Source organism: Ictidomys tridecemlineatus, chromosome 13, assembly GCF_052094955.1.
Source record: "Ictidomys tridecemlineatus isolate mIctTri1 chromosome 13, mIctTri1.hap1, whole genome shotgun sequence".
NCBI lineage: Eukaryota > Metazoa > Chordata > Mammalia > Rodentia > Sciuridae > Ictidomys > Ictidomys tridecemlineatus.
The window spans coordinates 680,088-707,789 of NC_135489.1; the positions used below are offsets into that span (position 1 = coordinate 680,088).

General features: G+C 51.8%; 1 protein-coding gene across 2 annotated transcripts in view; it reads right to left on the reverse strand.

The window, feature by feature from the left end:
• Positions 1–16,065: 16,065 nt before the first annotated feature.
• Atp9b (ATPase phospholipid transporting 9B) overlaps positions 16,066–27,702 on the reverse strand; it is a 254,916-nt gene continuing 243,279 nt past the window's right edge. Inside the window, exons 27-30 of one of the 2 annotated variants that reach the window (XM_078029852.1) lie at positions 20,673–20,730; positions 19,746–19,949; positions 18,362–18,394; positions 16,066–17,285 (exon numbers count right to left, since the gene is read on the reverse strand). In XM_078029852.1, coding sequence (XP_077885978.1) covers positions 17,149–17,285; positions 18,362–18,394; positions 19,746–19,949; positions 20,673–20,730 — 432 coding nt within the window. In that variant the 3' untranslated portion in view covers positions 16,066–17,148. The remainder of the gene's footprint in view (positions 17,286–18,361; positions 18,395–19,745; positions 19,950–20,672; positions 20,731–27,702) is intronic. The other variant, XM_078029853.1, reaches the window with a different exon arrangement.

The following is a 27,702-nucleotide window of genomic DNA, read 5'->3' on the forward strand; positions in this document are numbered from 1 at the left end:
AAGCCAGATCCTTTCCCCTGGAGCGCACTTGGATATGCCTCCACCGGCCCAACGTTTTCTGGAGACTCGGGTCCTAAACCCGCGGGGAAAGGCTGCAGTTACCGGACCCCATCCGCGCGGGGGCGTCGCCAGCGCAGGCCTGGGGATCTGAGCCCGGCCGGCCGCGCCACCGCTGCCCCGCAGAGCTGGCGCTCCTGCCCCGGGAGCTGCTGGGGACCTGCAGCCGCCGGGGCCTCCACGCAGGGCTTGGCGGATGGGTGCCCAGGGCCAGCGGCTCCTGGCCCCTTTACTGAACCGCTGATCCACAGGCTGGTGAAGGTCACATGGAGCTTTACTGTATCTTGTGTCTCGGGAGCGACATTCTGAGCCCCAGGGTCTTTTTAAAATTCCATCCCAATGCCCTTGGAGCCTCGGGCTGGAGTTCTAAGATAGACAGCAAGGGTGGGTTCACCTCTTTTCTTCCCGGTAGCACCAGAGGCCTAAAGGCTGTCATGTCCAGAAGTCAACGTGGAACATGGGCTATTAGCCAGAACCTGGAGTAGAATGAAATATTAAACCAAATTCTTAGGAAGTTAAATTTTTTTTTTCTTTTAATGCTGCTGAAGTCTGAATCCAGGGCCTGCTGCAGGCTAACTTCTGTATCATTGAGCCACACCTCAGGCAGCTTACTTTTAAGTAAACTGCTGACATTTTAAAAAGCCAATGCAAGTCTTACAGCTGTGGTTGAGCTGTAAGAAGGGCCCCTTTGGTGATCCACCTGTGTCAGCACCTTCAGACTCCCTTCAGATAGCAGGGTGTACTCACTGAGCCATAAATTTGGGATTCAGAGATCCTTCACTATGCTTCAGCTTGGGGAACATCTCTTCAATTGTCCGCCTTCCTGGATTGGTGTCTCTGCCTATATCAGCCCACTACTCATGTCATATACTGACCCGCCTCTGCTGTGGTGGACCTTGAATGTCTTCAGAGGCAGACTGTTGGAGGCGTGGCCCCAGCCCATAGTACTATTGGGAAATGGGGGAACATTTGGAGGTGGACCTAGAGGGAGATTTTAGGTCACCTGGGGTGGATCCTTGGAGAGAATGGGGACCCAAACCCCTCCTCCTGTGCTTCCCAGACAGCATGAGAGGAGCAGCTCTGCTTGCATACCCACCATGACATGCTTCATCACCACAGGCTCAGAAGCAGCAGGGCCAGCGGGCCATGGACCGAAGTCTCTGATACCATGGGAAGATGTGATTTAACTTGATGTGCATCAGGTATTTTGTCTCAGTGATGGGCAGATGGCTAACAGAAGGTCTGACCTCTCCTGCAGCAGTCAGTGAGTGAATCCATTCCCCCGCTCCGGCTTTTGTACAGGACCTCAGGATCAAGACCCAGCTGCTCAGCTTGGCACCTGATGTCCTTCAGCCTCCACATGCATGGCCTGCCTGGAGTGGTGTGCAGCACCTCTTCACCATGCTCCTGGTTACCCCGCCCACCCCTTCCCCTCCACAGAGTCCACAGCCGGCACTTGCTAGACACACCCTGGCTTTCCTGCAGCTGTCTCCCCAGTCCTCACCGCCTCTCCACAGCCTTTGTGTGCCTTCCCCTTGCCTCGTGCTGGTCGAGAGCCTTTCCCTGAGACCACTGGCATCTGTTTGTAGCCCAACATGAGGCCCGTCCTGAAGAGAGTCTTGTGCCCCTGAGTAGGGTGTGCCTTTGGCTTTGCTGGGTGGGAGCTCTAGGGTGTCTGCTATGAGCCAGTTTATTCTGCCGCTCAAGAAATAGCTTATAAAGATAAAGGTTTCTTTGGCTCACAGTTTTGGAGGCTCTTGTTCATGATCAAGCAGCCCAGTTGCTTTGAGGCTGTGACCAGGCAGTACTTCATGGCAGGAGCATGTGGTGGAGTGAGTTGCTCACCTTGGCAGTGAAGCAAAAGAAAGAGAGAGGCCAGGGCCCCACGATTCCCTCCAAGGGCACAGCCTCAATGACCGAAAGACCCCTCAACTCTCAAAGGCTCCACTACCTCCCACAGAATCAGCACAGGGCAAAGCCTTCCACTCCAGGGCTTTTAGGGGACATTCGGCTCCATCGCATTCTCTAGTGATGCCTCTGTTTCCATCTGTGTGACATGAGTGTAGCACCCCAGCTCCTCTGCTGGCACTGTTTGCTGGGCATGTCTTTCCCAGCCTCTCAGTGTGCCTGACGTGTGCCCGGAGGCAGCATGGAGCTGCATGTTCTGACCCAGTCTCACCACTGCTGGCCTGGCCTGGATCCACATTGACTGCCATTGTTGTACAGCCGGGTTCTCTTTTTATTTCCCAGTGTCTTACAGCTTTCCCCTCCAGTCCTCCTTATTGCTTTCTTTGCACTAAGTGAATGTTTCATAATGTAGCTTTTAATTTATTTTTTTCCATATGTTTTCACCACCTCTTCAGTGGCTGCTCTTGTGTTTACCATATGTATTTAGCTCTACAATCAGCCTCAGATTCATTTGCACTAGCTCAGTTCCAGTGACATAAAGGAACGGTATTTCTATGGGGCTCTACTTCCTTGTCCCCCCTTACAGAGCTCTGTTCCACAGCAGTGTCACCTGTGGCCATTATTATTTCACCATCTGCAGCAGTCTCCTTTGTCCCGGATGCTGTGTGTGCCTACCCACCTCCCTGGTGTTGTTATTGGAAAATGTATTACACATCTACTAGGTTTTTGTAAGTGTCAGGCCCACACTACGTTCTATACACATTTTATACAATTGCCTTTTAAGTGAGTTTTGAGGAGAAAAGAGAAAATATGCACTTAAGCCATTTTACAAAATCACACAATTGCCTTTAGTGGCCCTGCTTCCTGTGGGTTACATCACCAAACAGGCTTTCCTGGCCCAGCCTCTAGAACATCTTGGATTTTTTGCAAGGTGGGTCTGCTAGCAACAAATTCTCAGTTTTTGTTTCTCTGGAAACTTTACTTCACCTTAGCTTTAGGAAGAAAGCTTGAGTGTAGGATTCTTGGTGCACATATTCTTTTCTTGGAGCTCTTTGGTATGTTATCTCCGTGGCTTCTAACCTCAGTAGTTTCTGCTTAGAAGTCAGATGTTAGCCTGATTTGAGTTCTCTTGGGAGTGACAAGCCATTTTCTCTTCTCGGCTTTTGAGACTTTTCTCCTTGTCCTTGACCTTCAGCATTTTACTATGTGTTGGTTGTGGGTCTGAGTTCACCTGGGGATCGCCGAGCTTCCTGGACAGGTAGGTTGTTTTTCCACGGTTTGTGACATTTCCAGCCATTGCTCCTCCAGCATGTTTTCTCCTTCTCTGCTCTCTTTCTGTCTGGTGCGGTCACTGGGCAGGCAGGCAGGCCCGGGAGCACACCTCACTTCTCCAAGGCGCCCTGGGATTTCCGCGATCTCTGGAGACATGCTTCAGGTTGACTCCTTCCTCCGCTGGCCACGTGTGGCCGACTCCCCTGGAAAGGCCCTCGCTGACTTATAACCCTTCCCTCCTTTCCACTCCAGGTCCACTTGGTTCTTTTGTGTGTCTCGTCTCTTTCCTGATGGTCTTTAGTGCGACACCATCATCACCCTTTTTTACTTGTCAGTGAGGCCTCTCTCTAGAGCTGCATGTGGGTGGTTTAAAGTCTTTTCTTATAAATCCAACATCTGGCCACTCTCACTGGCATTTCTGCTGTGTCTAAACTGATGCTTCAGTCGGGCTGACAGCCCTTCACCCCTGAGCACTGTGGGAGCAGCTTCCCAAGACCCTCTCGGCCTGCCTTCCCTGACCTGGGGCCAGCCATCAGGCCGTCTTCTCAGTGCCCCACACCCTCGGCCCAGGCTGCCTGGTGGTGGAGACTGGGAGGCCAGGGCAGAGGGTCAGGAGGAGCCCCTCGGGGGAGCGGTCAGGGCACTGCTGTCTCTGCCCATGGCTGACCAAGGGAGTGGAGTCTGCACTCACTGGGCTGGGACAGGGCTGTAGTTCCGCTGTCACAGACTCACGCGGGTTCTCAGCAGCAGTGTCTTTGTTTACTGTTTGCGTTTGGATCCATTTCCAGAGACTACGGGAGCTTGTGTTTTTAAGCAGCTCCACCAGTTCCCATCAGTTCTCCTTCATGGGCTGGTCCCCTGCAGCTGCGTGGGATTCAGTCTCTTACCCCAACAGGCACCAGGGACCGCCCTCCCCTCAGGGCTGCTGTGAGGCTGTGTGGCGTGGCGCTCACCGACAGCTGCCTCAGAGCAGAGCCGTGTGTGGAACCGTGTCCTCTGGAAGCACACCCAGGGCCTGGCTGCGTCACCTGCGACATGGCCTTGTCTGCAAGTAGGGTCTTGCAGGTGTGGTAGTTAAGGGAGGCCGCTGGGTCCCCCAAATGACAGGTGTCCTTATAAGGGGAGAGGCAGGGGCACAAAGGCGATGCCCTGTGCAGACAGAAGCACCCTGGAGCTCTGTCCTGCCAGGCGCGGGCCACCAAGAGAGCCAAGAGCTGGAGGGGCAGGAGGACACTCCTCTACAGGACCCTCAGGGCGAGTGGCCCTGCTGGCCCCTGGTTTTGAACTCCTGACCTCCCGATCTATAAGATGGTGACTTTCTTTTGGCTTTAGCCACCCAGTGTGGAATTCACACACAGGGACTGGCTCCATTCCCTTCCCAGTTACCACGCTCTACGGCACGGACGTGGCCGAGCATCCCCCACAGGTACTTGAGGGAGGAGCTGCGTCCTCCACCTGGTGCCTAGGTGGCCCTTGGGGGGCTGGGATGGGATGGGGCCCTCAGCCCAGGCTCTGGGGCTCTGTGAGCAGAGGGTCAGTCTCAGCCTTGTGATGCCCTGTGCCAACTTGGGCCTCTGAACAGCAAGAAGGCACTAGATGAGGCCCCTCCACCTTGAACCTCCAGAACCATGAGCAAAACAAACTTCTTTCCTTTATAAAGTTAGCTTTCCTCAGGTATTTCCTGACAGTTATGAAAAATAGATCACCACTCCATGACGCATCACAGGGTACTGGGTCCTTTCCTTCATGCCTTCCTCATGGGGCCTGGACACATCCTACTTAGTGCTCCTTCAGAGTTCCAGCTATAAGGACCACGGGGGCCATGCCCTTCTGTGTCAGACCCCTGTATGGACACAAATCCAGGTCACTCCTTCTCGGCACAGCAGCGCCTTGTCAGAGATGACCTCTGCTCAGGGATCCCTGTTTGCCTGGCTCAAACTCCAAATGGAGCCAGGGGACTGCCCCACCGCCTGCTGCAGCCTGGGGTGGTGCGCGACTGAGACGAGGCCCTCGGGCCTGGTGTTTTCCTGAAGCTCCTGCCCAGGGGGTCTTGGGGACAGGACCTGAGGCTCCCGGGCCTGTCCCAGGGAAGCTGTCTGATGTGGAGGCTGAGAAAGAGAGCAGCGCCAGGGCAGAGCCCAGCAAGGCTGGGAGGCGCGTGAGCCATTCACCTGGTGCAGAACGGATTCCCCCTAAGGGTGGGGAGAGGGCAGCTTTGCAGGCCCAAGGAGTGACCGGCTCTCTGACCAGTTATGAAGAGAAAGGTGAGCAGAAAGACAGACCCCGGGTCCAGTTGTGTTCCCCTGGGCCCCATGACATGCAGAGCAGGAAAAGGTCCTATTTTACTTTGATTTCTCACAGAAAACACAGATAGGCTAAGCTGACACTCTTGGGGCCTGCATGGGCTGGCTAATGGGGTTACGACAGACAGAGAGCTTCCACAGCAGGGTGCAAACGGAGACGGCCCCCAAGGCCCTGCGGCCCTGCCGTCCCGGCCACAGAGCTCTGCCCTTGTGCCCAGGTTTACTTAGGACTTAGGAATCCACACAAAGGCCAAGGCCAAAGACCTCTGCTCTTGGGGACAGCCTCATCTTCTGTGCACAGTGCTGCCCAAACAAGAACTGGCAGTTACCAAACACCATCTATAATGTGCCTGGAGCACTGGGCTCCCGGGTCACTTCCTGGCCTGCAGGATGCTCCTTACCACAGCCCAGCAGGATTTCAGACATGTCCCTGTCCCTGCTAACTTGCAACTGTTTTCCATAACCAAAATAATAGAAGGAGTAGCAAAGAGTTTTCTGATAGCAACATTGTAGCTTTCTTTAAAACACTGTTTACCTAAATCTCTTAATTAAGTAACAACCCCAAGTAAGCCATTTCTGCCCCCAGCCGTAGGTAATGAGGCTGTTCTTTCCATTTTTTTTTTTTTCCTTTCTGAGACCAAACGACTTCATTTTTCATGCGTTCCATGGGATTTTCTCTGCTGGAGAGCCATGTGCCATTCGTGGGGCACTGGCTGCCCCAGGAGCACCCCCAGCCTGACGAGACACGGCAGAATCTGTCCTGGTGAAGGGCCCAGCCACAACTTGGGTTCGCCCAACTTCCCAAACTATTTTTAAAGTGTTTTGGTTCAATAAAGCTCTAAACAAGTTTTGCCAGGCACTTTTTCCATTAATTTTTAAACTGGAGTGAATTTCAAGGGAAATTTAATCCATGTGTTTCTGGTTCATTTACACTGAACCCATCAAGATGCTGTGTTGGGGCTGTTTGATGTCCAAGGAGATGGGGAGCTTTTTATAAGCCTGCTCAGGACTTTGTTTCTTCTTAGAAACAGGAAGTGGCATCTGGCCAAAGTGTAGATGAACATAAACCTCTCCACAGCGATGCGTCCATCCCAGACCCAGCAAGCCCAGGGCTGCCCTGCGCCCCACTGCGCTCAGGCAGAGGCAGAGCCCACCCCTGGCCTCCACCTGCTCTCCTCCCCTACTCAAACAGCCCCTTTTTAAAAAGGGTTTTCTTTTCTAAAGTTCTGGTAAAATGTCCCTAGCATAATGTGTCATTTTAGCCATTTCCTAAGTGCATGATGCACCAGGTGCACTCACACTTCTGTGCAGCCATCACCGTATCTGTTGCCAGGACTCTCTCATCTTCCCAATCTGAAACTGCCCCCTCTGTAAGCTGCCCCAGCTCTGCTCCGCTCTGCTGTCTCTTGGACCTCCTGGGAGTGAGCTGTGCAGCACTTATCCATCTGCAGAGTCCCAGGGTTCTTATGTGCTGTACCTGTGTGTCCCATTTCCCTCCTGAGGCGCAGTGACAGTCCAGTGGGCCGGCACCCTGCTTTGTTCATCCATCTGTTTTCCTGTTTTTCCTTCTTATCTATTTTGAGAGAGGGTCTTGTATGTGGCCCAGGCTGGCCTTGACCCCTTGGGCTCACTTGACCCTGCCTCCTGAACAGCTGGAACCACAGGTGTGCCCAGCATGCCCAGCTGCCCATTCACCTGATGTGGAGAAATGGCCATCTCCACTCACTTCATCTGAACGATGCCATTGAGGACTTGGGTGCAAGTCCTTGGGCCCCTGGGCTCCCAGTGCCGCTGTGCGGGAGGGGCTCCTGCTGGGCTTCCGCCTGGAGCGGCTCTGGGAGAAGCCTCTGCTGCCGACAGGTGACCCCGGTGGGTTCCTCTACCACTGACCCAGGTGCCAAGGGAGAGAGAAGCCATCCAGCTGGCCAATAGCCCTCGTGTCTCTGTAGTTGACTGTCTCCCTGTCTCTGTCCCTCTCCCATGTAGACCACTGGTGCCCAGTGCTCTGTCTACTTCCTGTGGACCTGGGATTTCAGTTCTCACTCACCTTATTGAGCCCTAACCTTCAGGTGTCCCAAGAGGCTGGAGGACAAGTAATGTGTCTTTCCACACTTGCAGCAGGTCAGGCCCAGCAGAGATCCCCTGTTGGTGGGACAGGAGGTCTTGGTGGCCACTATTGCTGTTGCTGGGGTGCAGAGCTCAGTGACCACTGGGCCTAGAGGACATGGCTACTCACAGTCACAGTTCCACTGAGGACATATCACCTTCCCCTCATGGCTGTGGCCCTTGTGCTCTTCCTGTGTGGACTCCCTGAGCTGGAGGCTCTGGAGGGGGGTGCAGGAGATAGCCTGGCCCGGGAGTCCATGGTCCCCGAGCCAAGGACATTTAGGCTGGGTACTGAGGGGCGAGGGGTGTCCTGGAGCCCCTGTGTGGTCCGTGATGGGGGTTGGGGACTGGAAGGGCCTAGAAAGGGCAGAAGTAGATGCCTGGTCCTTGAGGAAACCGAGGTGGACCTGAGAGGAGTGACAGCAGCCACTTTGGTGAGGGGTGAGAGTCAGCCTAGGGGCAGGGGCAGCAGGGGCATCTCGACACGCCTGGGTTCTGGCACTTCAGGGTCCTTTGCCCCCACTCAGATATCTTGCATCCCCCAATTCCACCACGCCTCTTCCCACATCTCCTGGCTCCCCATGGTGCCAGCCCATTAAGTCCCAGTTTCAGAGCACTGTGAGATCTCCCCGGAGCTGCAGCTCCTAGCTGCAGTCCTCCTCCTCAGTCACTCTCTGCCCCTTTCCCTGGTGTCTTCCTCCTGTCCTCTTTGGCTTGTGTGTGACACTCCATTTGTCCCCATGTGGCAACTCTGTGCCTAGGCCTTTGAGCCACCAAGTACAGACAGCCCTTGGAATGGCAGAGGAAGCTAGCCTCTCACGCAGCCCAGCCTGGGTCCTCTCAGTGCCTGTGCTCCTTCTTCTTTCTCACAGATGGATGGACGGGTGACCAAGGAGGCCAGGGGAGAGCCCCATCCTCGTGAGGGTGAGCCGGGGTGGATACAATGAGAACTCCCAGTGGTCCCAGGGGTGGGGTGGACACAGTGAGAACTCCTGGGGTCCCAGTGGTGGGTGGACACAGCGAGAACTCCCAGGGGTCCCAGTGGTGGGGTGGACACAGCGAGAACTCCCAGGGGTCCCAGTGGTGGGGTGGAGATAGTGAGAACTCCCAGGAGTCCCAGTGGTGGGTGGACACAGCGAGAACTCCCAGGGGTCCCAGTGGTGGGTGGACACAGTGAGAACTCCCAGGGGTCCCAGTGGTGGGGTGGACACAGCGAGAACTCCCAGGGGTCCCAGTGGTGGGGTGGAGATAGTGAGAACTCCCAGGAGTCCCAGTGGTGGGTGGACATAGTGAGAACTCCCAGTGGTCCCAGGGGTGGGGTGGACACAGTGAGAACTCCCAGGGGTCCCAGGGGTGGGGTGGACACAGCGAGAACTCCCAGTGGTCCCAGGGGTGGGGTGGACACAGTGAGAACTCCCAGGGGTCCCAGGGGTGGGGTGGACACAGTGGGAACTCCCAGGGGTCCCAGTGGTGGGTGGACACAGTGAGAACTCCCAGGGGTCCCAGTGGTGGGTGGACACAGCGAGAACTCCCAGGGGTCCCAGTGGTGGGGTGGAGACAGATTTAGATGCCAGAGCCCCTGAGAAGGCACTATCCCTCCATTCCTGTCCCCTAAAGTCTGTTTCCGGTCACAGACTCAGTCACATCCACCTGGGTGGCCTACTTAGAGCACCCCACCTGTAGAAACCCGCCTGCAGGCTCCCACCTGAAGGACACAGCCAGCCAAGGACAAGCCTGCAGCCTGCCCAAGCCCACGTGTCCAGGCTGTAGCCACTGTGCTCTCCACACACATCGGGACACCGTCGGCTGGGGTGGCAGGAAGTCTGGCCCACAGGCCCCCCACACACCTTGATGGGGCATCCACTCAGCCCTGTGCAGGCACCCAGGGTCCACAGCAGAAGAACAATGTGGGCCGATAGCCCCGCAGCCTGCACCCACCCATGGAGTGCCCCATGGTGGGTGCCAGTACCCGCTGTGGAACCTGGAACTGGAGCTCTTGGTTCTGTGGGACCTGCTGTGTGTGACACCAACTCCCAGCAGCCACTGGCTGTGCTTCCTCTCAAGGACCTGCAGGCAGAACACAGTTCACAACTCTGGGGACTAGAGAAGCACTCCTCAGAGGAAGAAATGTGGACAACCGAAAGCATCCTCAAGGGAGGTGGGAGGCAGCTGCACAACGGACAGGAAATGGTCCTCGTCCGTTGTGACCCGATTCCACTCTGACCTAGTGGCAGAGCGCAAGCAGAGCAGCAAGGAGGGCAGGGCCTGGTCAAGCCCCTTAGGACTTGCTGACCTTTTCCTCCTTGGGGTGTTTGGCCTCCCACTTCCAGGGCTTGTGGGCTGACACTGAAAGTCCCCACTCTGTGAGAACCTTGATCAGCTGGATGACCCCAAAGCTGGTTTTGATTGGCTAGGTGACCTTGTGGGAGCCTGCCAGTGTCACCTCTGGCTTGGGAAAATCAGTGAGGATCATGGCATCCCCTTCCTGAGTCTGAGTCCCCGGACGCTCTTGCAAGAAAGGCTTGCACGTGCTCACAGAGCCCTGCTCATGTGGCATGTCTGCAAACACAGACCACGCTCCCCAGGAAAACCTGAATCACAGCCGTGCGGAATGCTCTGGACAGGTGGACAGTGCTTCTGTGACTGAGCCAAGAGGGCTCCTGGGCTTCCCAGACTACAAACACAGCAGGAGTCAACACCTCTACACTCCAATTTCACATAAAAACCCAGACTTCTGACTTTGATCTACACTTGATTTTATAGCCTCACTTTCTTTATTAGCAAAAGAGAAGCAAGCAAGATGCGAGAGCTCCTGCATGAGACTGAGTCCATCTCCCTCAGGGTATCAAGAACTTGGGATCCTGATGCTGAACTCGCATTTCTAGATCTGCACAGGAGGTCTCTGTGTCCAGGCCAGTGCAGGAACTGCAGCGCACCGGTTGTGCTGGCCACCAGTGCCCTCGGGGTCCAGGGGTGGGGAAGGAGCTGAAAGTACAAGAGTTCTTGGAAACACTGTAAATGGGACAGGAGGACTTCCATTTTCCTTCCAGATCTAAAGTCACAATGACAAGGTCTGGAAAGGTCTGTTATTACTACTGTGTTCATGCTGCTGCAAAATGAATACAAACACATCTCTCTGGGACCCCTTGGCCTTTGCCAGTGTCTCCTGGGCCACCAACCCCAGAGGCACACAGGACCTTGTGGCCAAGTTTGAGCTTGGTGCAGCCCCTGCAGCCTGCCCAAGCCCATCTATCCAGGCTGCAGCCACTGTGCTCTCTGGACGCACCAGGCACCAGCACCCTGGACACTGGGTACTCTACTGATGAGGGGATCAGGCTCCCCATTCAGGCAAAACAGCGGCACTGTGTACACTAGTGCCTGTGGGTAGGTATGTTCTCAGCCAGAGCAAACCCTGCCCAGGAACCCTGCATCCAGGACTCCCTCGGCGGAGCTCCCATCAGCTGCCTCTAGCCTGCAGTGCCACTGCACTAGGGCTGCCTGGTGGACCTGTTTCTTGTCTTCTAGCACCCCCTCCTGGAGATGTTGGAAATCACACCTGAGCTCAGTACAAAGGTGGACTGCAGAGGACCCCAGGGACACTATTGGACGCTAAAATTGGGCACAATGGATTGGAAAGAGGGAATTTGTTCAGCCTCAAGGTAGCTCCAAATCTGGGTTACGGACACGGCCTGACAAGGACACAAGTCTATGTGTGTCATGTGCCCGCCCAGAAGCTAGAACTAGGTACCTTTCCTCCAACGCCCCTTCCAGTCCTGTCGTCAAGGCAGTGCCCACAGGAACCTCCCAGATGGGGCTTGGCCACAGGGCTGAGTGGACAGCAGGCTAAGGAGGTCTGCTGCACTGGACAAGGTCCGCCTGTTTGCAGGAGCTGAGGGGAACATGGGGGTCTCAATATTATTTCTGAAAGCCTGAACTTTTCCCAAGATGAGCAGTTTTCCTAGAGACACAGGCTAGTTTCTGCTGAAAGGAGTAGAGAGGCTGGGTGAGAGCCCTGCTGTCGAGGGCATTTGGTGGTGGTGGCTTGGCTGGTCCCTGCCAGGGGAACTAAGTGGCTGTCTCTTGTGGGGCTCTTGGAGCATCAGGTCTTTTCCAAGTGACTAGAGACCTGTGCAGAGGGAGCTGGGTAACCTGCAGGGACATAACCTCATGACTTGGGAAACAGGGTGATGGGCTCAGCCAGGTCCATACAGCCAAACACAGAGTGTCCTGGACTCCAGGTTGGCTGTTTCCTTGCTCTGGGGAATCTTCTCCATGCCTCAGTTTCCCCACTGCGACCACCCCCTGTTACTGATCCAGTGCCTCTGAGCATATCCAGGGCACCACACTGACCTCTAGAAGAGGCAGGAAGGTTGAAAAGGCCAGTCCCACCCCTAAGGATGTCCAAGGGTGCTCTGAGGAGAGGCAGGCTCCAGCAGACTCTAAATTCAGGGCAGAGCTGCAGGGATGGTAGGGAAACCCTTCTTCTTTCTCAGGGTGGCCCCAGAAACACAAAGTGACTTTTCTGGCATGCCACCTTTCAATGTGGCTTGCATGGTCCCTGGTGGCCAACGTGCCTAAAACCTCAGGAAGGTTGGATAGTGAGAAGTGATTTTCCAGGTGAGTGAGGGGCAGCAGATCTTAGCTGGTGGTGGCAGCTGGGCCAGTCGGGCACAAGACCTGACAGGAGACAGGGAGAGCAGGTCCTGCCTTGCCAGGGCACTAGAAGTGGTCTCTCAAGTGTATGCGCAGGCTACCAAAAGCTGACTCCCAGCTGAGCCCTAGAGGCAGCACAGCACAGTACAGACTTCTTGTCCTCTATAAGCTGTACTCTCTGACCCCATCCTCAGGTCTCTGTCATCCCTGTGCCTCAACTGTCACTAAGACCCAGGAGCTGTGGAAACAAGAGAGCCAGGTCCAGTTTCTGTGCTGCTGTCCCCTGGGTTGCAGGCCACGTGGGTACCCCAACACCCAAGCTATCCCTGTGGTACCTCTTTTACCCTTGGGGACCCTGGAGAGACCCTTTGTCCTTGACCATAGGGAGGCTAGGTGCAGGGCCTGTGGCCTCCTGACCCCTGGAGAAGGCAGGGCCTTTCTGCCTGGGGGATGGCTTGGCCACAAGCCCAGCCCACAATGAGGGCCATGTGCAGACTGCATGGTACCACCCAAACTCACTGTAGTGCCACGCTGGGTTCAGAGGACAGGCCACAACTCCAGGCAGCTTCCCCCAGGACAGACCCACCCTCAAGGTGAAGAGACCGCTGTCAGCTGGTCTCCTCCCAGAAAAAGCTGAGGCCTTGATCTGAGCAGTCGCAGCCCCTGGCCTAGCCTGCTCATGGTGCCAGACCTTTCCCCATCTGGTCCTCAACCCACAGAATGTCATGGCACTCTGAGAACTTCTGCGAATACAGGTTCACAGCAAGTTTCAAAACACAGGTGAGCTGCGGGGAGGGTCCCTACTCTGGCCCACGTGTGAAGTCGCGAGTGGGAGCGTGCAGGTGCAGGAGCTGTTGCCCTTGCAGCATCCAGACACAGCCCCTCCTGCTGTCCCTTGTAGTCACATCACCCCAAAGGCCCCCAAGACACTAGCTGTTCTGGGTGAACCTTAAATGTCCCCCAAAGGCGCATGTGTCCAAGGCTGGGTCTCCAGCAGATGGCATTACGGGGAGAGGTGGAACCTGCAGAAGGGGGTCTAGTGGAAGGCAGTGAGGGAGGTCACTGGGGGCAGGACAGGAAGGACACAGGAACCCTGACCACTCCTCCCTCCTCGGCTTCACAGCTGCCACAGAGCTTTGCTCCCCCTCGTGCTGACTGCGGTGATGTTCTGCCTCCCCACAGGCCCAAAGGCAACAGCCAACTGGCCAGACCAACGTGAAACCTGGAGCCAAACTGACCTTCCCTCCTCCAGGGCGACTTTCTGTGATGGAAACCTTGGTACCTTTGTCTTCGTCCACCTGGCATTGGTTGGGTCTTCACCAAGCTGGCCTCGCATTCCTAGACTCCTGCTGCTCATCTGTGCTCTATTTTGTTGATACTCACTTTTACTTATTTATTTTTGCTTCTTGCCTCTTACTTGCTTTGGGCTCACTGTTACTCTTTTTCTAGCTTCCCAAAGCAGAAGTCTACACGTTGATCTTAGGACTTTTCTATTTTCTGACATAAGCATTTAGATCTATAAGTTTCTTTTAAGAAACTCTCAAATCTTGACATTTTCATTAAATCGGAACTGGTTAGAATTTCTCCCATCATGTTTTCCTCAACTCACGAGCCCTCCGTAAGTGAGCCATGTGATTCCTGTTTCTCTGGTGCCTGTGGACCCAGTACCTGGCTGCCTTGGTGGGTGCACTGCAGTAGCTGGGCGCAGGGTCCCTCAGTCAGCAAGGTCTGGGGTTTCTGTGCAGCTGTTTCTGACACAGGGCACGGAGGATGCCAGCCACACAGGACAGCAACTGGTGTCCCACAGCAGACTGACTGCAGCCACAGCTTTCCTCACTCCACTCCCCTGCAGCCCCTGTCCAGTGTGTACTGCCTGCAGGGACGCCTTCAGCTTGAGGGTCCTCAGAAATGGTGTTGCAGGGCACTGGCTCTGAGCGCTTCCTGTCGGCAGGCTCCACCTGCCCCAGCTTGCTGCTCTTGCACTGTGTCTCCCTCCATATTTATGGCATTTCTCTCTGTACACAGCACGTGGTTAGTTTTGCTTTTTATGCAGCCTGATAATCTGCCTTTGGCTAAAGTATCCACTGCATTTAGGAAAGTGATTTTTCACCCACGACACTGTCCCCATCTTCCCACAGATGAGAATCTGGACTTGCTCAGCTGCTCCACGAAGACAGTGCCCTAGGCCTTAGAGGTCGAGCAGCGAGTGTGTCTTTCCACTGTAGGCTCTTCATAGGGCCCTTACCGGTACAGTAAGGGTGCATGTGACCCCTGACTCGACCTGTTTTGGCTTCATGGGGGGTGGTATAGGCTTTAGGAACATGGTGTCACCCTCTGATTTAGAAACACTGGATAAAAATACAAGACGGTTGCAAGCCTAAAGGAGGATGAGGTGTGGAGAGCAGCAGCAGAGTCCACCCATCAGCCTGCCCACTCCACCCTGGCCCCTCTCCTGTCACCTACCTGCCCACTTGGCCCTCCCGTCTGCACTCTACCCCACCTGCATTGAACACAGGTCTCTTCCCTGTCTCTGCGCAAGTGGCTACTTTCTTCTCTGGTCTCAGCATCAACCCTACCTCTCTGAGGAGTCTCCTCTAGACTGTCCTGGCAGTGCCTTAACTCTCATCTCCATGTCAGCTTTCCCCTGCAGGGCCACATTTGCCATGTCCCTAAACGCACCTGACACACAGTGGGCACTTGAGACTCCTGTGCTGAGAGCAATCTCCTCTCCTATGAAGCTTCTGATGGAGGAGGGTTGAGGTCAACCCTGAACCATCTAGACGGCCTTCCTGTGCTCCAGGACAGGAGTGGGGTCCTCCAGAGGCCTTGAGGGGGCTGGGCAGCATCTGACAAGCAGGTAGCTCAGCTAGAGAACCTCTGACAGATGCAGCTGAAGAACTCGGGACCCAATGAGGTTGTTCCACAAACTAGTCCTCACCCGCCCGAGGGCACCATTGCCCTCTTGAGCTGGTTCCTAAACCTGAGCTGGATGAGATCCAGAGACCCTTTATTAGGCAATTACTTTGTCCCATCTATCAGAACCAATATCACAAACTCCCTCTGAGCAGCTTACCATGTGCCAGGTGTCTGCCGGCTGCTTCCTTCCTGTGAATGGCCTCATTTAGCCCCAGAAGCCGCATTTTGCAGTGATTCTCCTCGCTTCACAGAGGGCTTTGACTTCACACATTCTGATTTCCAGAAACTCATATTTGGCCATTTCTCCTTACTCTGTATCTAAGGCTCACAAAAGCCTCATGTTTTATTTAAAGATGTGCAAAAATGCTATTCCAAAGGCTCACAGTATTTAGATTTTCTGATACAACTGTTAGTCAACTGTTACAACTGTTAGTCAACCTCCCACGTGGGTGTTTGTTTTATTTTAAAAACAGCAGAGGCAAGAAATGTCTAATCTGAACTTGGTATTCTGTACCCAGATCAATGAGAGATGCCACGTCAGCACACAGGCCGAGACATTCCTGTGAATCCAATGCCCTTAACTCAAATTGTGTGAAAGAAAGGACAGGGACATGAACTCCCAATCCACCAAGATGGTGGGAGTCTGCAGGCTCCAGCAGCTCAGCACACTCCTCCAGCTTGGCAGCCCCAGACGGGACGCTGCTGGAGAAACTGGCAAAATAGTGACACCTTGTGGGGGATATGAGAAACAGCATTCTCTGGTCCCAGGTCCACCTGGGAATTCTGAATGCTGAGGCATCCAAAGATAGCCTGCCACAGGCATGTGATCCAAAAGGCACATGTGACGATATATGGGAAGGAATACACTTTATTGTGGCACTGAGCCTCTCCTTTGAAAAGCAGTAATGACATAAGCCTAGGAGGAGGTGGCACCACAGACACAGGGCTTGTTGGGGGCCACCCCCACGGTGCTCCCCTCAATGGGTGGGCATTACACAAGGATGGTGGGGTTACATTCAGTGGGTGCTCAAGGTGAAGAACAGTGTGGTGCATAAGACACCTGGTGCAGAGGACTGCAGACTGTTTCAGAAAACCATAGACTCCTTCCTGTAAGAGGCCAGGTGCTCGGCAGCAAGCTCCCTGGAGGGCTCCTGAAACATCCTGAGAAGGGCACAGAGCTGGGGCCGTTGGGAGGACCAAGCCCTGGCCCACAGGCTCTTCTACCCTAATGCCAGCAGCAGGGGCCACGGCACGCCAGGGAGCTGCTGGTGGATACCTGGACACCTCCTGAAGCCTGGGCTGGGGGCTCTTCCACCCTAGGGCCAGCACATGTATGTGTATCACAAGTCCCCCAGGGACACCAGCTACACAGCAAAACCTCTTTCTGAATGTGATTTTTGCAGACGTGAGAGGACATGGAGTATGGACACACTATGGAGCAGCAATGCCTTTGACAAATGGCTCCATTCCCAGCGGCAATGTAACTGCAATCAGAGATGTCACACCATCTGTCACCTGGGTTTTTCTGGGAGGAACACACTCTATGCAAGGACATACAACCACGTGAGCGCCCAGCAGAGAGCCCCGCAGGAGTCTGGAGGCGCATCATGGCCGTGGGCGGCGGCAAGGGTGGCTGCAGGGCAGACAAGCTTCCCCAGTGTGCAGACTTTATTGTGCAGGGGAGTGGCTTTCATATTCCACATCAAAGGAGAACCCGAGTGCTGGGGAGCTGCAGAAACCACTGCCAGCTCTCAGAAGGGCAAATCCTTTATAGTAGCAGGGAAGGAACAAGATTCCTTTCCAGTGGAAGCCCGTGCTGCCTCAGTGGACATCAAAGAGGAAAGGGCAGGCCCCAGCCCCCTACCTCCCACCTCCCACAGGAGCCAGCTGAGAGGCCTATGGTGCCTGGAGGCCTCTGGCAGCTGCCGACCTCTCAGGAGCTCAGCTTGGAGTAGCTGGGAGGAGAGAGCTTGCGCTTCAAGTACTTGAGGACGTAGAGTGGAAGGCAGCTGACCACAGTGATGGCCGACACTTTCCACAGGAAGGGCACGGTCGTGATGAAGGCAACATCTGTGGGGAGGAGGCAGAGTGTGAAAGCTGCCAGGACTCCCAGCCCAGGCCACAGCTGCAGCCTGCCCCACCACCTCCCAGGCCTCCACTTCAGCACTACGCCCTCGCCCAGCAGGCCTAACTCAGCCTTGAAGGGCCTTCATGCATGCTATTTACCTGTGTCTGGCACACACAGTTCTTCTCTCAACAGAAGGAACAGGGGGCCGAGCACTAGGAAGGGGCTGCACATGGCCACCATATATGGCTAGCCGTTCAGGCAGCCTATGGCAGGATTTGCAAACTGCCACGTGGCTCTGGGGAAGATGCCAGTTAACTGGCCTCTGCTCTGTCTGGCTACCCTGGCCAGTCTTCTTCTTGAGGCAGAGCCAGCTACATGGGGCCTGGGGCAGCTGGCAGGTCCCTGTGACATGAACGCTCAGATGCGCCAGTCTCAAGTGCTTCTCAGCCCACCAGTCCCAGGCATCCTCACTCTCACAGTCACCTCGAACAAGCCTATTCACCACCTCAACGAGACTGCATGGGTAAAGATGGCTGCTTTAAGTCCGCAGGAGAAGAGACTTGTGGAAAACCTGACATCTGTAGTTCCATTCTACACACAGCAAAAGCCTTTTAGATTGAAAAAAAAAAAAAAAAAAAAAAAAAAAAAAGGAAAGAAAAGGATAGAAAGATCTACTTACTAGGAGTTGGGCTTTTACAAAAATAAAGGCTGTAGGGAAAACAGCTGCTGTCCATACAATGGGCTGAAGCCAAAAAGAGAAGGCCACAGGCAACCTGACCCACATTTTGAGACACCTGGGAGTGCTTTTCAGGAGCTTTGCTACTAAAACGGAAAAGGCCAAAGTTCTAGGGCAGGACGGACATACAGTGGCTCCCCTCGCCTTCGGCCTTTCACTCAGACACCAAGTACCCAGAGGCAATCCCAACCCCCCAGGCTCACGAGATGTCTGAGTCAGTGGGAAGACTAAATCAGGGGAAGACTTGTTAACAGATAAGTATCTCCATCAATATAAATATATATATGTTTTTTTTTTTTGCTAAATTTCTATACTCTTGAAAGAAATCATAACTTCACCTACCTAAGAAAGCTCCAAAAGATACTCTGCCTATACCTGTTCCGAGACAAAACAGGAGTAAAGAACATGAAGGACGGATTAAAGCAGACAGCAGGACAGTTTCAGGTGGTTAGCTACTGATTACAGAAATACATTAAAAAGCAACAAAAATGTCAGTATGAAATGCATTTGTGACTGGCTTTAACCCTGTTATTTTATCACCTACTGCTGAGATGTGTGATTAACTTCCTATAACTTAACAGCAAGCACCCAGATATGCCCCACTGGGTCTGCAGCTAAACCTCCAAGTGGGCTCCACCTTAGAACGCAGCTCCCCTGAATGCCTGCCATCCTGGGGCACGATGGGGCTCCGTGCACCTGTTCATATCCTTGGACATGCTGCTACTCTCCAGGCCTGGCTCAGAGAAGCAGGTTCAGGGGGACAGGTCCTGCCCAAGCATGTAGTTGGGGCTCTGTAGCTCCCATTTATGTGTGTTTATGATCATACAGAAAAATACAGCAAACATTTATTCTCCAAAGACAAACAGCTAAGCTACTCTAACTAGAAAGAAGCCCTTTCTTATGTGCTATAGGCAGGCTTTTTGTGTAACTTCTAAAAATTATAAGCATGAAGTTTTAATATTTTTCCTGCCTACATGCTCACCACTGCATTAAGCAAAGCAGCAGAGTGGTAGACTACACCATGCTTCTGCACTCACTCACTGCTGGTTTAATTCTGGGTGCTTTGAGGGCCCCATACTTTATGTCAAGGTGCCAACATCAGCACGCCAGCAGCAGAGGGCTCACATCCTCACCTGCAGTGCAGGGGACATTAAATAGACTGCTTACCTGCCTGGGACATTCCCTAGGGTACAGACCTGGAACTTTCCGCCCAGACCAGGAAGAGTGTCAACTTGCCACCCGCAGGCAGCCGTGGTGTCATGCTCTCATGTACAGTGTGGAGGCAGTGGCAGGAGACAGGGCCTTGACAGGCTCTGGGAAATGAGTCAGACCTGATGCCAAATGATTCTTTGCTCTCTGCCCTGATTTTAAACACCTTAAGAGGGAAGCATGCTTGGTCTTCCCAGCCACTGACCAATCTGGAGGTGGGTAACCCAGTGTCTGACCACTGACATAGTCTCCATCATTCACAATCTCCAGCTGGACGAGGCCTAGATTCTGGGGAGGACAAATGAGCTGGTGTGATAAAGTGGCCAAGGAGGATGCTTCAACATCTTTTAAAGCCAAGATGATGGAAATCTTAACTTTACAGGTGAATGCAAGAAATTTTTTCTTTGCAGAAAAATAAATTTTGTGTTGTGAAATTGTCTAATATGAGTTTTATTGTGATCTACAATTTAAGGCAATGTTCTCAGAGGTAACAATAACAGAATGTTCAAAAACTTACCAAAATATTCATTTAGAAAGGCGAGGGAGGCCACATAGCAGCCCAGACTGAGGAACTCGGCCACAACCATCAGCCAGTGCCATGTCCTGATGGTCAGAGCCACCATGAGCAGCTCAGTCAAGACCAGTGCTGTGAAGGAGATGGCCACCACGTGTACAAACTCAGCCTCGAAGAGCACCAGGGCCCCGAACATGAGAATACCTCCTAGAAAACAGCACACAGGTCAGCTGGGGAGCACGCTGCCCACACACCCCACACAGATGGACAGCCTGGTCATACTCTGGACTGTGGCATCAGCCAGCTCAGCACCAGGCAGAGGCTCACAGACGTCTCAACACCTGCAGGAAGGACACTTCTACCGAAGGCCGCATGTAATCTATGTGCTGGGGGATAACCACACTTGCAGCACCCTCACTTACCTGGAGCACCCACAGAGCGGCTAAGGCATGTGGCTGTGTAAGCCAGCTTTCCTGAGGCCTTGTCATCATCACATATCAAAGAAAGCCATTGTGCAGGGATAATGGGAAGAGTGCTTGTTACATTTTTCTGGATTAACATTTGATTAAAAGTATGTCAGTTTTTTGGGGCTGGTGTTGTAGCTCAGTGGTAGAATGCTCACTTAGCATGCATGAGGCACTGGGTTCAATCCTTAGCACCACATATAAATAAACAAATAAAATAAAGACATTCTGTCCATCTACAACTAATATACATATTTAAAAAAAGGTCAGTTTTTAACTGAGATGCATCATTTAAAAAATACCGACCCACATGTCTGGAGTTATCAATTTACAAGATAAACAGAAGGCAATATTTAACTGCTGATGAAATCTTAAGCTGTTGGAATTTAACTTGGAGGTGAAAACAATACTGCTAAGAGAAGACCAACAGAAATCCTTGGTCCAGTAAAACCAGGGCCTGTCTTACCTTGGTAAATGCTGATGAGAACCCAGATGAGGAAGGTCTTGAAGGACAAGGATCTCCCCTAGGGAAAACAGGGGGCAGCTTCATCAACAGAGAATGGCATGCTTTACTCTTCTGTCCCCAGGGAATCAGGGCTGGGGTTTCTCAAAGGCTCAGGCCTCCAGCCCCACTGTGCACACTGTCCCCAGGGTCTTCCAGGGAGCACTCTACTGAATGCCTGAGTCTGGGGAGCATCTGACCTGCTTTGTCCATAGGGTTGCATGGTTCCTGGCCACAGCCCCATCCCTGGGTCCTAGTGAGCCAGGAAGAGCCCTCTGTAGACAAACTTTTAAATGAACTAGGGGTCAAAATTATATTTGTAATAAAAATAACTTCCCTTTACTTCTATGTTTCTTGGGAATAAATATTCTTGTATTTACTTTCTAGTGTCTTCAGACAAAAATGTACAAGATACAAGATCTCCTCAATTAGAAGAGTCCACAGCAACTGAAGTAAAAGTTGACTGGCCCTTAAATGGAAGAGCTGCCAGTAAGTCAGGCCTCTGCTGACACACAGAATGGCTTCCTGCCGGCTCCACACTCTGAACTGCATGCAGGTTACTGGGGGTGCATCACAAACCAGGGCCTGGCCTGGCCTGCCGTTCTACTTCACCCCCTCCTTGAGATTCTCCAATCTGAGGAGGAAAGCCAGCCAAGGACCCAGAGCCCTGGCTTTTGGTGATAGAGATTTGACACAGGAGGCCCTGCAGCACTACAGAGAGTTGGGACAGGCCCAGAAGAGATCACCTGGCGCTGTGGCTTCTGTTCTCAGGAGTGTGGCATCTCACTTAAAACAGGCAGAACCTTCCACAGGTGAAGAAACCCCAGAAGCCTGCTGGCTTCCTCAAGCTCCTACTGTATGTTACTGGTGCTCAGTGATGACTTATCAGAGTCCAAAGTTGTGTATTTGATTTGGGGCTTCCCTACTGAGGGGACAGTTTCTCATGACGAATGGATAGCCAGATGACAGTCATGGGGCCCTGAGGATACCAGAGGACACAGCAAGGATGCACATACCAGACAGACTCTGGACCCGGCACTTATCTTCCTGGTGTCTGCTGGGACATTTAGCAATAAGAATATGCCCAAGAGAAAATACGTGTGCCAAGCAGAACTCCAGCTGTAGACCCACAGAAGCCCACCAAGAGCAGGTGTGTGGACTCGAGTTCTACCGCTGTAAAGGACAGTGATAGCTCCTTTCAAGCACTTCCCTTGGCTACGAGTGCCCACCTGTGAAGCAGCTGACTGAGGCCGAGTCCTCCATATGTGAGTGTAAGAAGCAAGATCCAGACATATGGAATTATTAAAAGGTAAGATTTCAAGAAGCAGAAACAAACACTGACATATTTTAAGCAGGTTCTCTTAGTACGTATTTCCTAAGTGCATTTTTCTGACTGGACACTAGTGAACATTTAGTCTTCAGTCACGGGAACCGTCTATAATTACACATGTACCAAATTTTACTTGAGTAATTTAAAAGTTTGACTTTAATTTCTTTTTCTTTTCTTTTTTTGGGTACCGGTGATTGAACTTAGAGGCACTTAGCCTTGGACGACATCTCCAGCCCTTATTTGTATCTTTTTTAGAGGCAGGGTCTCATTCACCGAGTTTCTTAGAGCCTTGTTAAGTTGCCGAGGCTGGCTTTGAACTTGTGATCCTCCTGCCTCAGCCTCCTGCAGAGCCACTGGGATTCAGGCATATGCCATCGTGCTTGGCTTTAATTTCTTTCTTTCTTTCTTTTTTTTTAGTTGTTGATGGACCTTTTTTTTTTTTTTTTAATTTGCTTATTTATATGTGGTACTTGGAATCGAACACAGTGCCTCAGATTTAAGAGGCAAGTGCTCTACCACTGAGCTACAACTCTAGCCCCATGGCTTCAATTTCTTGATATAATAAAGATATATTATAATTTATTGATATAATAAATATTTTCCTTGTAATCAGATTTGCTGAAAAGCTTTCAGATTACTTATGTGAGGTAAATACCAATTTAGGTTGAAGGTTAAAGGGGCGTACACTATTTCTCTTGTTAGCTGCAAACATCAATAGATGCTTGTTTCAAATAGTGTGTCAAATGGCACCTCTTCGGAAGCTTCTATATCCGGGCAGACTGAGCAGGTCATGCACTAATGAGCAGACTCAGAGGGATGGGCAGAGATAGCTTTGATCTTGACGTGGAAGCCCACTCAGTCTGTGTGGCTTACGAGACAAAACCTCCCTGCGTGTGTTGGAGGAACACACACGGAGGCAGCACGTTTCCCATAAACAGCTGCTCTTCCTGGAGAGGAAAGAACTGTCTGTTGCTCTGATGGATGGATTCACGTGTCTGCCACACGGATTCCACAGGACCACTGTCTACGCAACAGGTGCACATGCGAGCACCTGGGATGAGGACAAAGGTCACCTGCAGTCAGCCTCAGCGAGCACACTCTTTCTGCCATGTCCCTGGGCTCTGAATCTAATCTACATACCTCAGTTTCCTCTTCTGTGAAACAGAGATGACAGCAGTACGGACCTCATGCTGATTAAATAAATCACGCCATGATAGGAGATACACACAAACCCAGAAACAGTAAATTCAATAAATGCTACTGCTGTATTGCCAATTAAACATTATAGACTTAAGAAGAGTTGTTTCAATTATAAATGCACCAAAAATGCAAAAAATGAAATCAAGAATTTTAAGAAAACATTAATCCACTTTGAATAAATTAGAGTATAAAGAGTCAAACTGTGTGTAACATGTGTGGATCACACTGACATCCATGTTGACATGTGCCCATGAGCACATGAGTAGATGAGAGCCAAGCTGTGTGTAACATGGGGATCATACAGACATGTATGTCCACACGTGCATGCTGCATGAGTCTGTGTGGAAGACACTGCCATGCACACAGGTGATGTATTACTTGTTGGTTGAAGTTGGGACCTGTAGAGGGACGTTCCAGATGCTCAGAAACATGTATCTTTGTTCATTACCACTTTTCTCACTACTGTGTTCTCCAGCCCTGTCTTCTCAATTTACAACACAAAACCTGGTTGTTATAATCACATAATAATAATTTTTGATGAGTCTTGAGAAGAAAGATGAAAGAGGCAATTAAAAATGAGACAAAGGGCTGGGGTTGTGGCTCAGTGGTAGAGCACTCGCTTAACACAGGAGAGACACTGGGTTTGATCCTCAGTAAGGCACAAAAATAAATAAATGAAATAAAGGTATTGTGTCCAACTACAACTAAAAAAATAAATATTTGGGAGGGAGGGAGGGAGGGGGAGGGGGGGGGGAGAGAGAGAGAGAGAGAGAGAGAGAGAGAGAGAGAGAGAGAGAGAGAGAGAGCGCGCACGAGAGCGAGCGTGCGAGCACACACGCAACAGAAACTCTCCAAGGGCTGCATTGACTAGACGTCACCAGCTTTCCAGAACCCTGTGTCCTGCTGCCTGGCCAGTTCCTGACTCCTCCTTGGTCTTTGATGACCTGGACACTTCTCAAACCACCAATGAGATCTGTAGAAGCCCTAAACCTGGGCCTGCCAGATGTCTCTGAAGGATGGACGAGGCAGTTGGGAAGGGACTCCACAAAGGGCTCCAGCAGGACACTAGGGCACCCACTAGCCACCAAGGAGCTCCTGGCTTGTGCTGCTGGGGCTCCACCTCTGAACTGCTGTGTGCGCCTTGGTCATCAGTGAGCACCCTGGGGAAGCCAACTTCAGCTGAGGCAAAAGCAGTTTCTCTTCAGTCTCTTTCTGAAGCTCAGTTACCCTAAGGGTGTTCGCTGACAGCGGCTCTGGGGGGCTTGATTTGCCTCCCTGTTCCTTTGCTCCTTCACATTTACCACTGGAATTCTTCAGAGGGGAAGGGGCTTCTGTCTGCGAATCAGCCTGGATGCGGTTTTTACTGTACTCTTTGGTTGTAATGAGACTGTCATCTCTTCTGTTGCTGACTGGGTCCCACTTCAGCCACTGGGAGGCTTTGGGGTTGCTTCCTATGCCATTTTGGCATCATCCCCATCATTACTGATTTTTTGAGCAGTTCCTTACTTTCTGGTATCATGGTGCTCCTACTTGGCCTGGCTCACAGGTCTGCCACCTGTTTGTACCTATTCTATACCCAGGACACAGGGGATTTCCCTGTGAAAGAGCATGTATCACAGGAACCTACAGGCTGTGTACCGCTGTCTCTGGCCTCTCAGCAGATCCCAGGTCACTCAGGCAGCTCCTGCCCTCCCACCCACTCTATGTGATTGGGTGCTGATACATCTATCACAGCCTGGTCCCCTCTGAGGCAAGGTCCCAAGGGCTCTGGCATGCACAGGCAGGTGTGCACCACAGTGCCAGATGCAGCAGCCCCTTCTGGTAGACCCCCTCTACCACTGATCTGCTCTGGGACCTACAGTTGTCTATCTCCCAGGTTTCAGGCACAGGAATCCAAGCAATGTGGCATCTGGCTCTTCTGCACAGTAAGAGGCATTTAAGAATGTGTGGGAAGAACCTGCTGTTCCAATGCTACCTCAGCAGGGCTGCACCTTCACTGCTTTTTACAGTCCCTGGAATGCTCATCCACTCACTGGCCTGAGGACATCTGGCTGCTTCCAGTTTTGGGCAAGTATGACAAAACTGCCATAAACGTCGTGGACAGAATTTTAGTGAGCACAAGTTTTTGCTTCTATTGGTTAGATAGTTAGAATAGGATTGCTAGGTCACATACACATTATGTTTAATTTTATAAGAAACTGCTGAACTGTTTCCAGTGGCTGTCCCACTCTGCAGTCCCACCAGCAGTCTTCCTGCGGGGTCACGGCCCCCAGCTTCCAGACTGGCAGTGCTGTGTGTGTTGGCCACTCTAACAAGTGTGTGGTTCTATCTCACTGTCACCTAAGCTTGCAACTCCCTGAAAGAAAAATGACGTTCAGCATTTCTCATGTTTATTTTTACTTGATGTCTGTACATCATCTCTGGAATGGTGTCAGTTCACATTTTTTTGCTCTTAAACTGGGATATTTTCTTGTTGAATTTTAAGGGTTCTTCACATACAGGAACACAGTCTTCTGCCCACTGTATGACTTGAGGTGTTTCTCTCAGTCTGTGTACTGTCTTTTCATATACTTAGCTCTACCACTCACAGAGAAAGGGTCTGGTTTATCATGTTTTCCCTTTATGAGTCCTGCTTTTGACCTTATGTCTTCTTTAACAATGTGCTGCCCGTCCCAAGGTCATGTGTATTTTCTCCTGCATTTTCTTCTAGAAGGCTTACCATGTGCATCTAGGCCATGGTCCACTGTAAATGACCCTGCACTTGGGATGCTCTTGTCGCATGTGGGTAGCCAGCTGTCCTGACACCATTTGTTGGTATCACTCCTCCTCTGCCTGACTTCCTGTCAAAGGCCAGTAATGCCTATGGGTGGGTTTCTGGGCTCTCCTCTGTCCTACTGACCTTCATCTATCCTCTGCCAATCATGCACTCCTTGGTGGGCTATTTGTGTATCAGCCTGGATGCGGTTTTTACTGTACTCTTTGGTTACAATGAGACTGTCATCTCTTCTGTTGCTGACTGGGTTCCACTTCAGCCACTGGGAGGTTTTGAGGTTGCTTTCTGTGCCATTTTGACATCACCCTCATCATTATTGATTGATTGATCATGTATGGCCCGCAGTATAGCAAGCCTTGAAAGCAGGTAGTAGTCTACCAACTCTGTTTCCTAAATTGTTTTGCCAAACCCAGTTCCCTGCTTTTCCATCTGAAGTGCAGAATGCGCCTGTTGACATCTGAAGTGCAGAATGCGCCTGTTGACAGTCAGCAACATGCAGTCTCCCCACTCATACACGTGCCACCACTGCCTACCTGTGGTGCTGCCTAGAACACGGGGCCTGCATGTGCTCTCAGAGCTGCCCTGAGTGCTCTGCCTATTTGTGTATTACTGCAAATGCTGCAGATGGTGCTTATATTTCTTCTGATGTCATTGTTTACTGGTTGTATACAGAATTAAAAATGACTTATTAAATTTTTTTTCTTTGGGATTTTGTACTTAGTTAATTATGGCATCCACAAATATTTTTATTGTCTACTTTCTAATCTCCATGTCTTTACTTTCTGTTTCTTGCCTTATTCACCATTATTTAAAAAAATTATATAATGGCACAAATATACATTTCAAAAGATAAATGCATTTTGAGTTGGGCATGGTGGCAAACACCTGTAATTCCAGTGACTCGGAAGGCTCAGGCAGTAAGATGCAAGTAAGGTGAGCCTCAGCAATTTAAGAGGCCCTAAGCAACTTAGTGAGCCCCTTCTCAGAGATATAAAATAAAAATTAAATAAAAAGGAAGGTCTAAGAATGTAGAATGGTGTGTAGGAATGTAGCTCAGTGGCAAAGCATTCTCAGATTCAATCCCCAGAACCCTCCACCCCATAAAAAAATCATTCTGTGAATATTCTCTAGAAAAGAAGAAACAGTGGAGTGGTTCTAGTAGCTGGACCAGGGGAACCTCAGGCTTATGTGAAGATCAGCATGCCATTACCTACTTGATGTCTTTACAAATGGGACAAGGTGACAGGAAGAGTGATCTGGCTGGCTTTGCTGGGCATAGTCTCTTCTCTGGTCTTGCTCCTTGCACTTGAGACTCATTGTTTTTTTTTCCCCCCTGGGTACCAGGGATTGAACTCAGGGGCACTTTTAGAGACAGGGTCTCATTGAGTTGCTTAGTGCCTTGCCATTGCTGAGATTGATTCTGAACTTTTGATCCTCCGGCCTCGGCCTCCTGAGCAGCTGGGATTACAGGCGTGGGCCACTGCACCTGGCCTTATTGGCTTGTGCGTGCGTGCGTGCGTGCGTGCGTGTGTGTGTGTATTTATTGGTATTGGCGACTGAACTCAGGGGTGCTTTACTGCTGAGTCACATCCCCAGCCCTTTTTATATTTTGAGACAGTCTCACAAAGTTGCTCAGGCTGGCCTTGAGCCTCCTGCCTCGGCCTCCTGAGTTGCTGGGATTACAGGTGTAC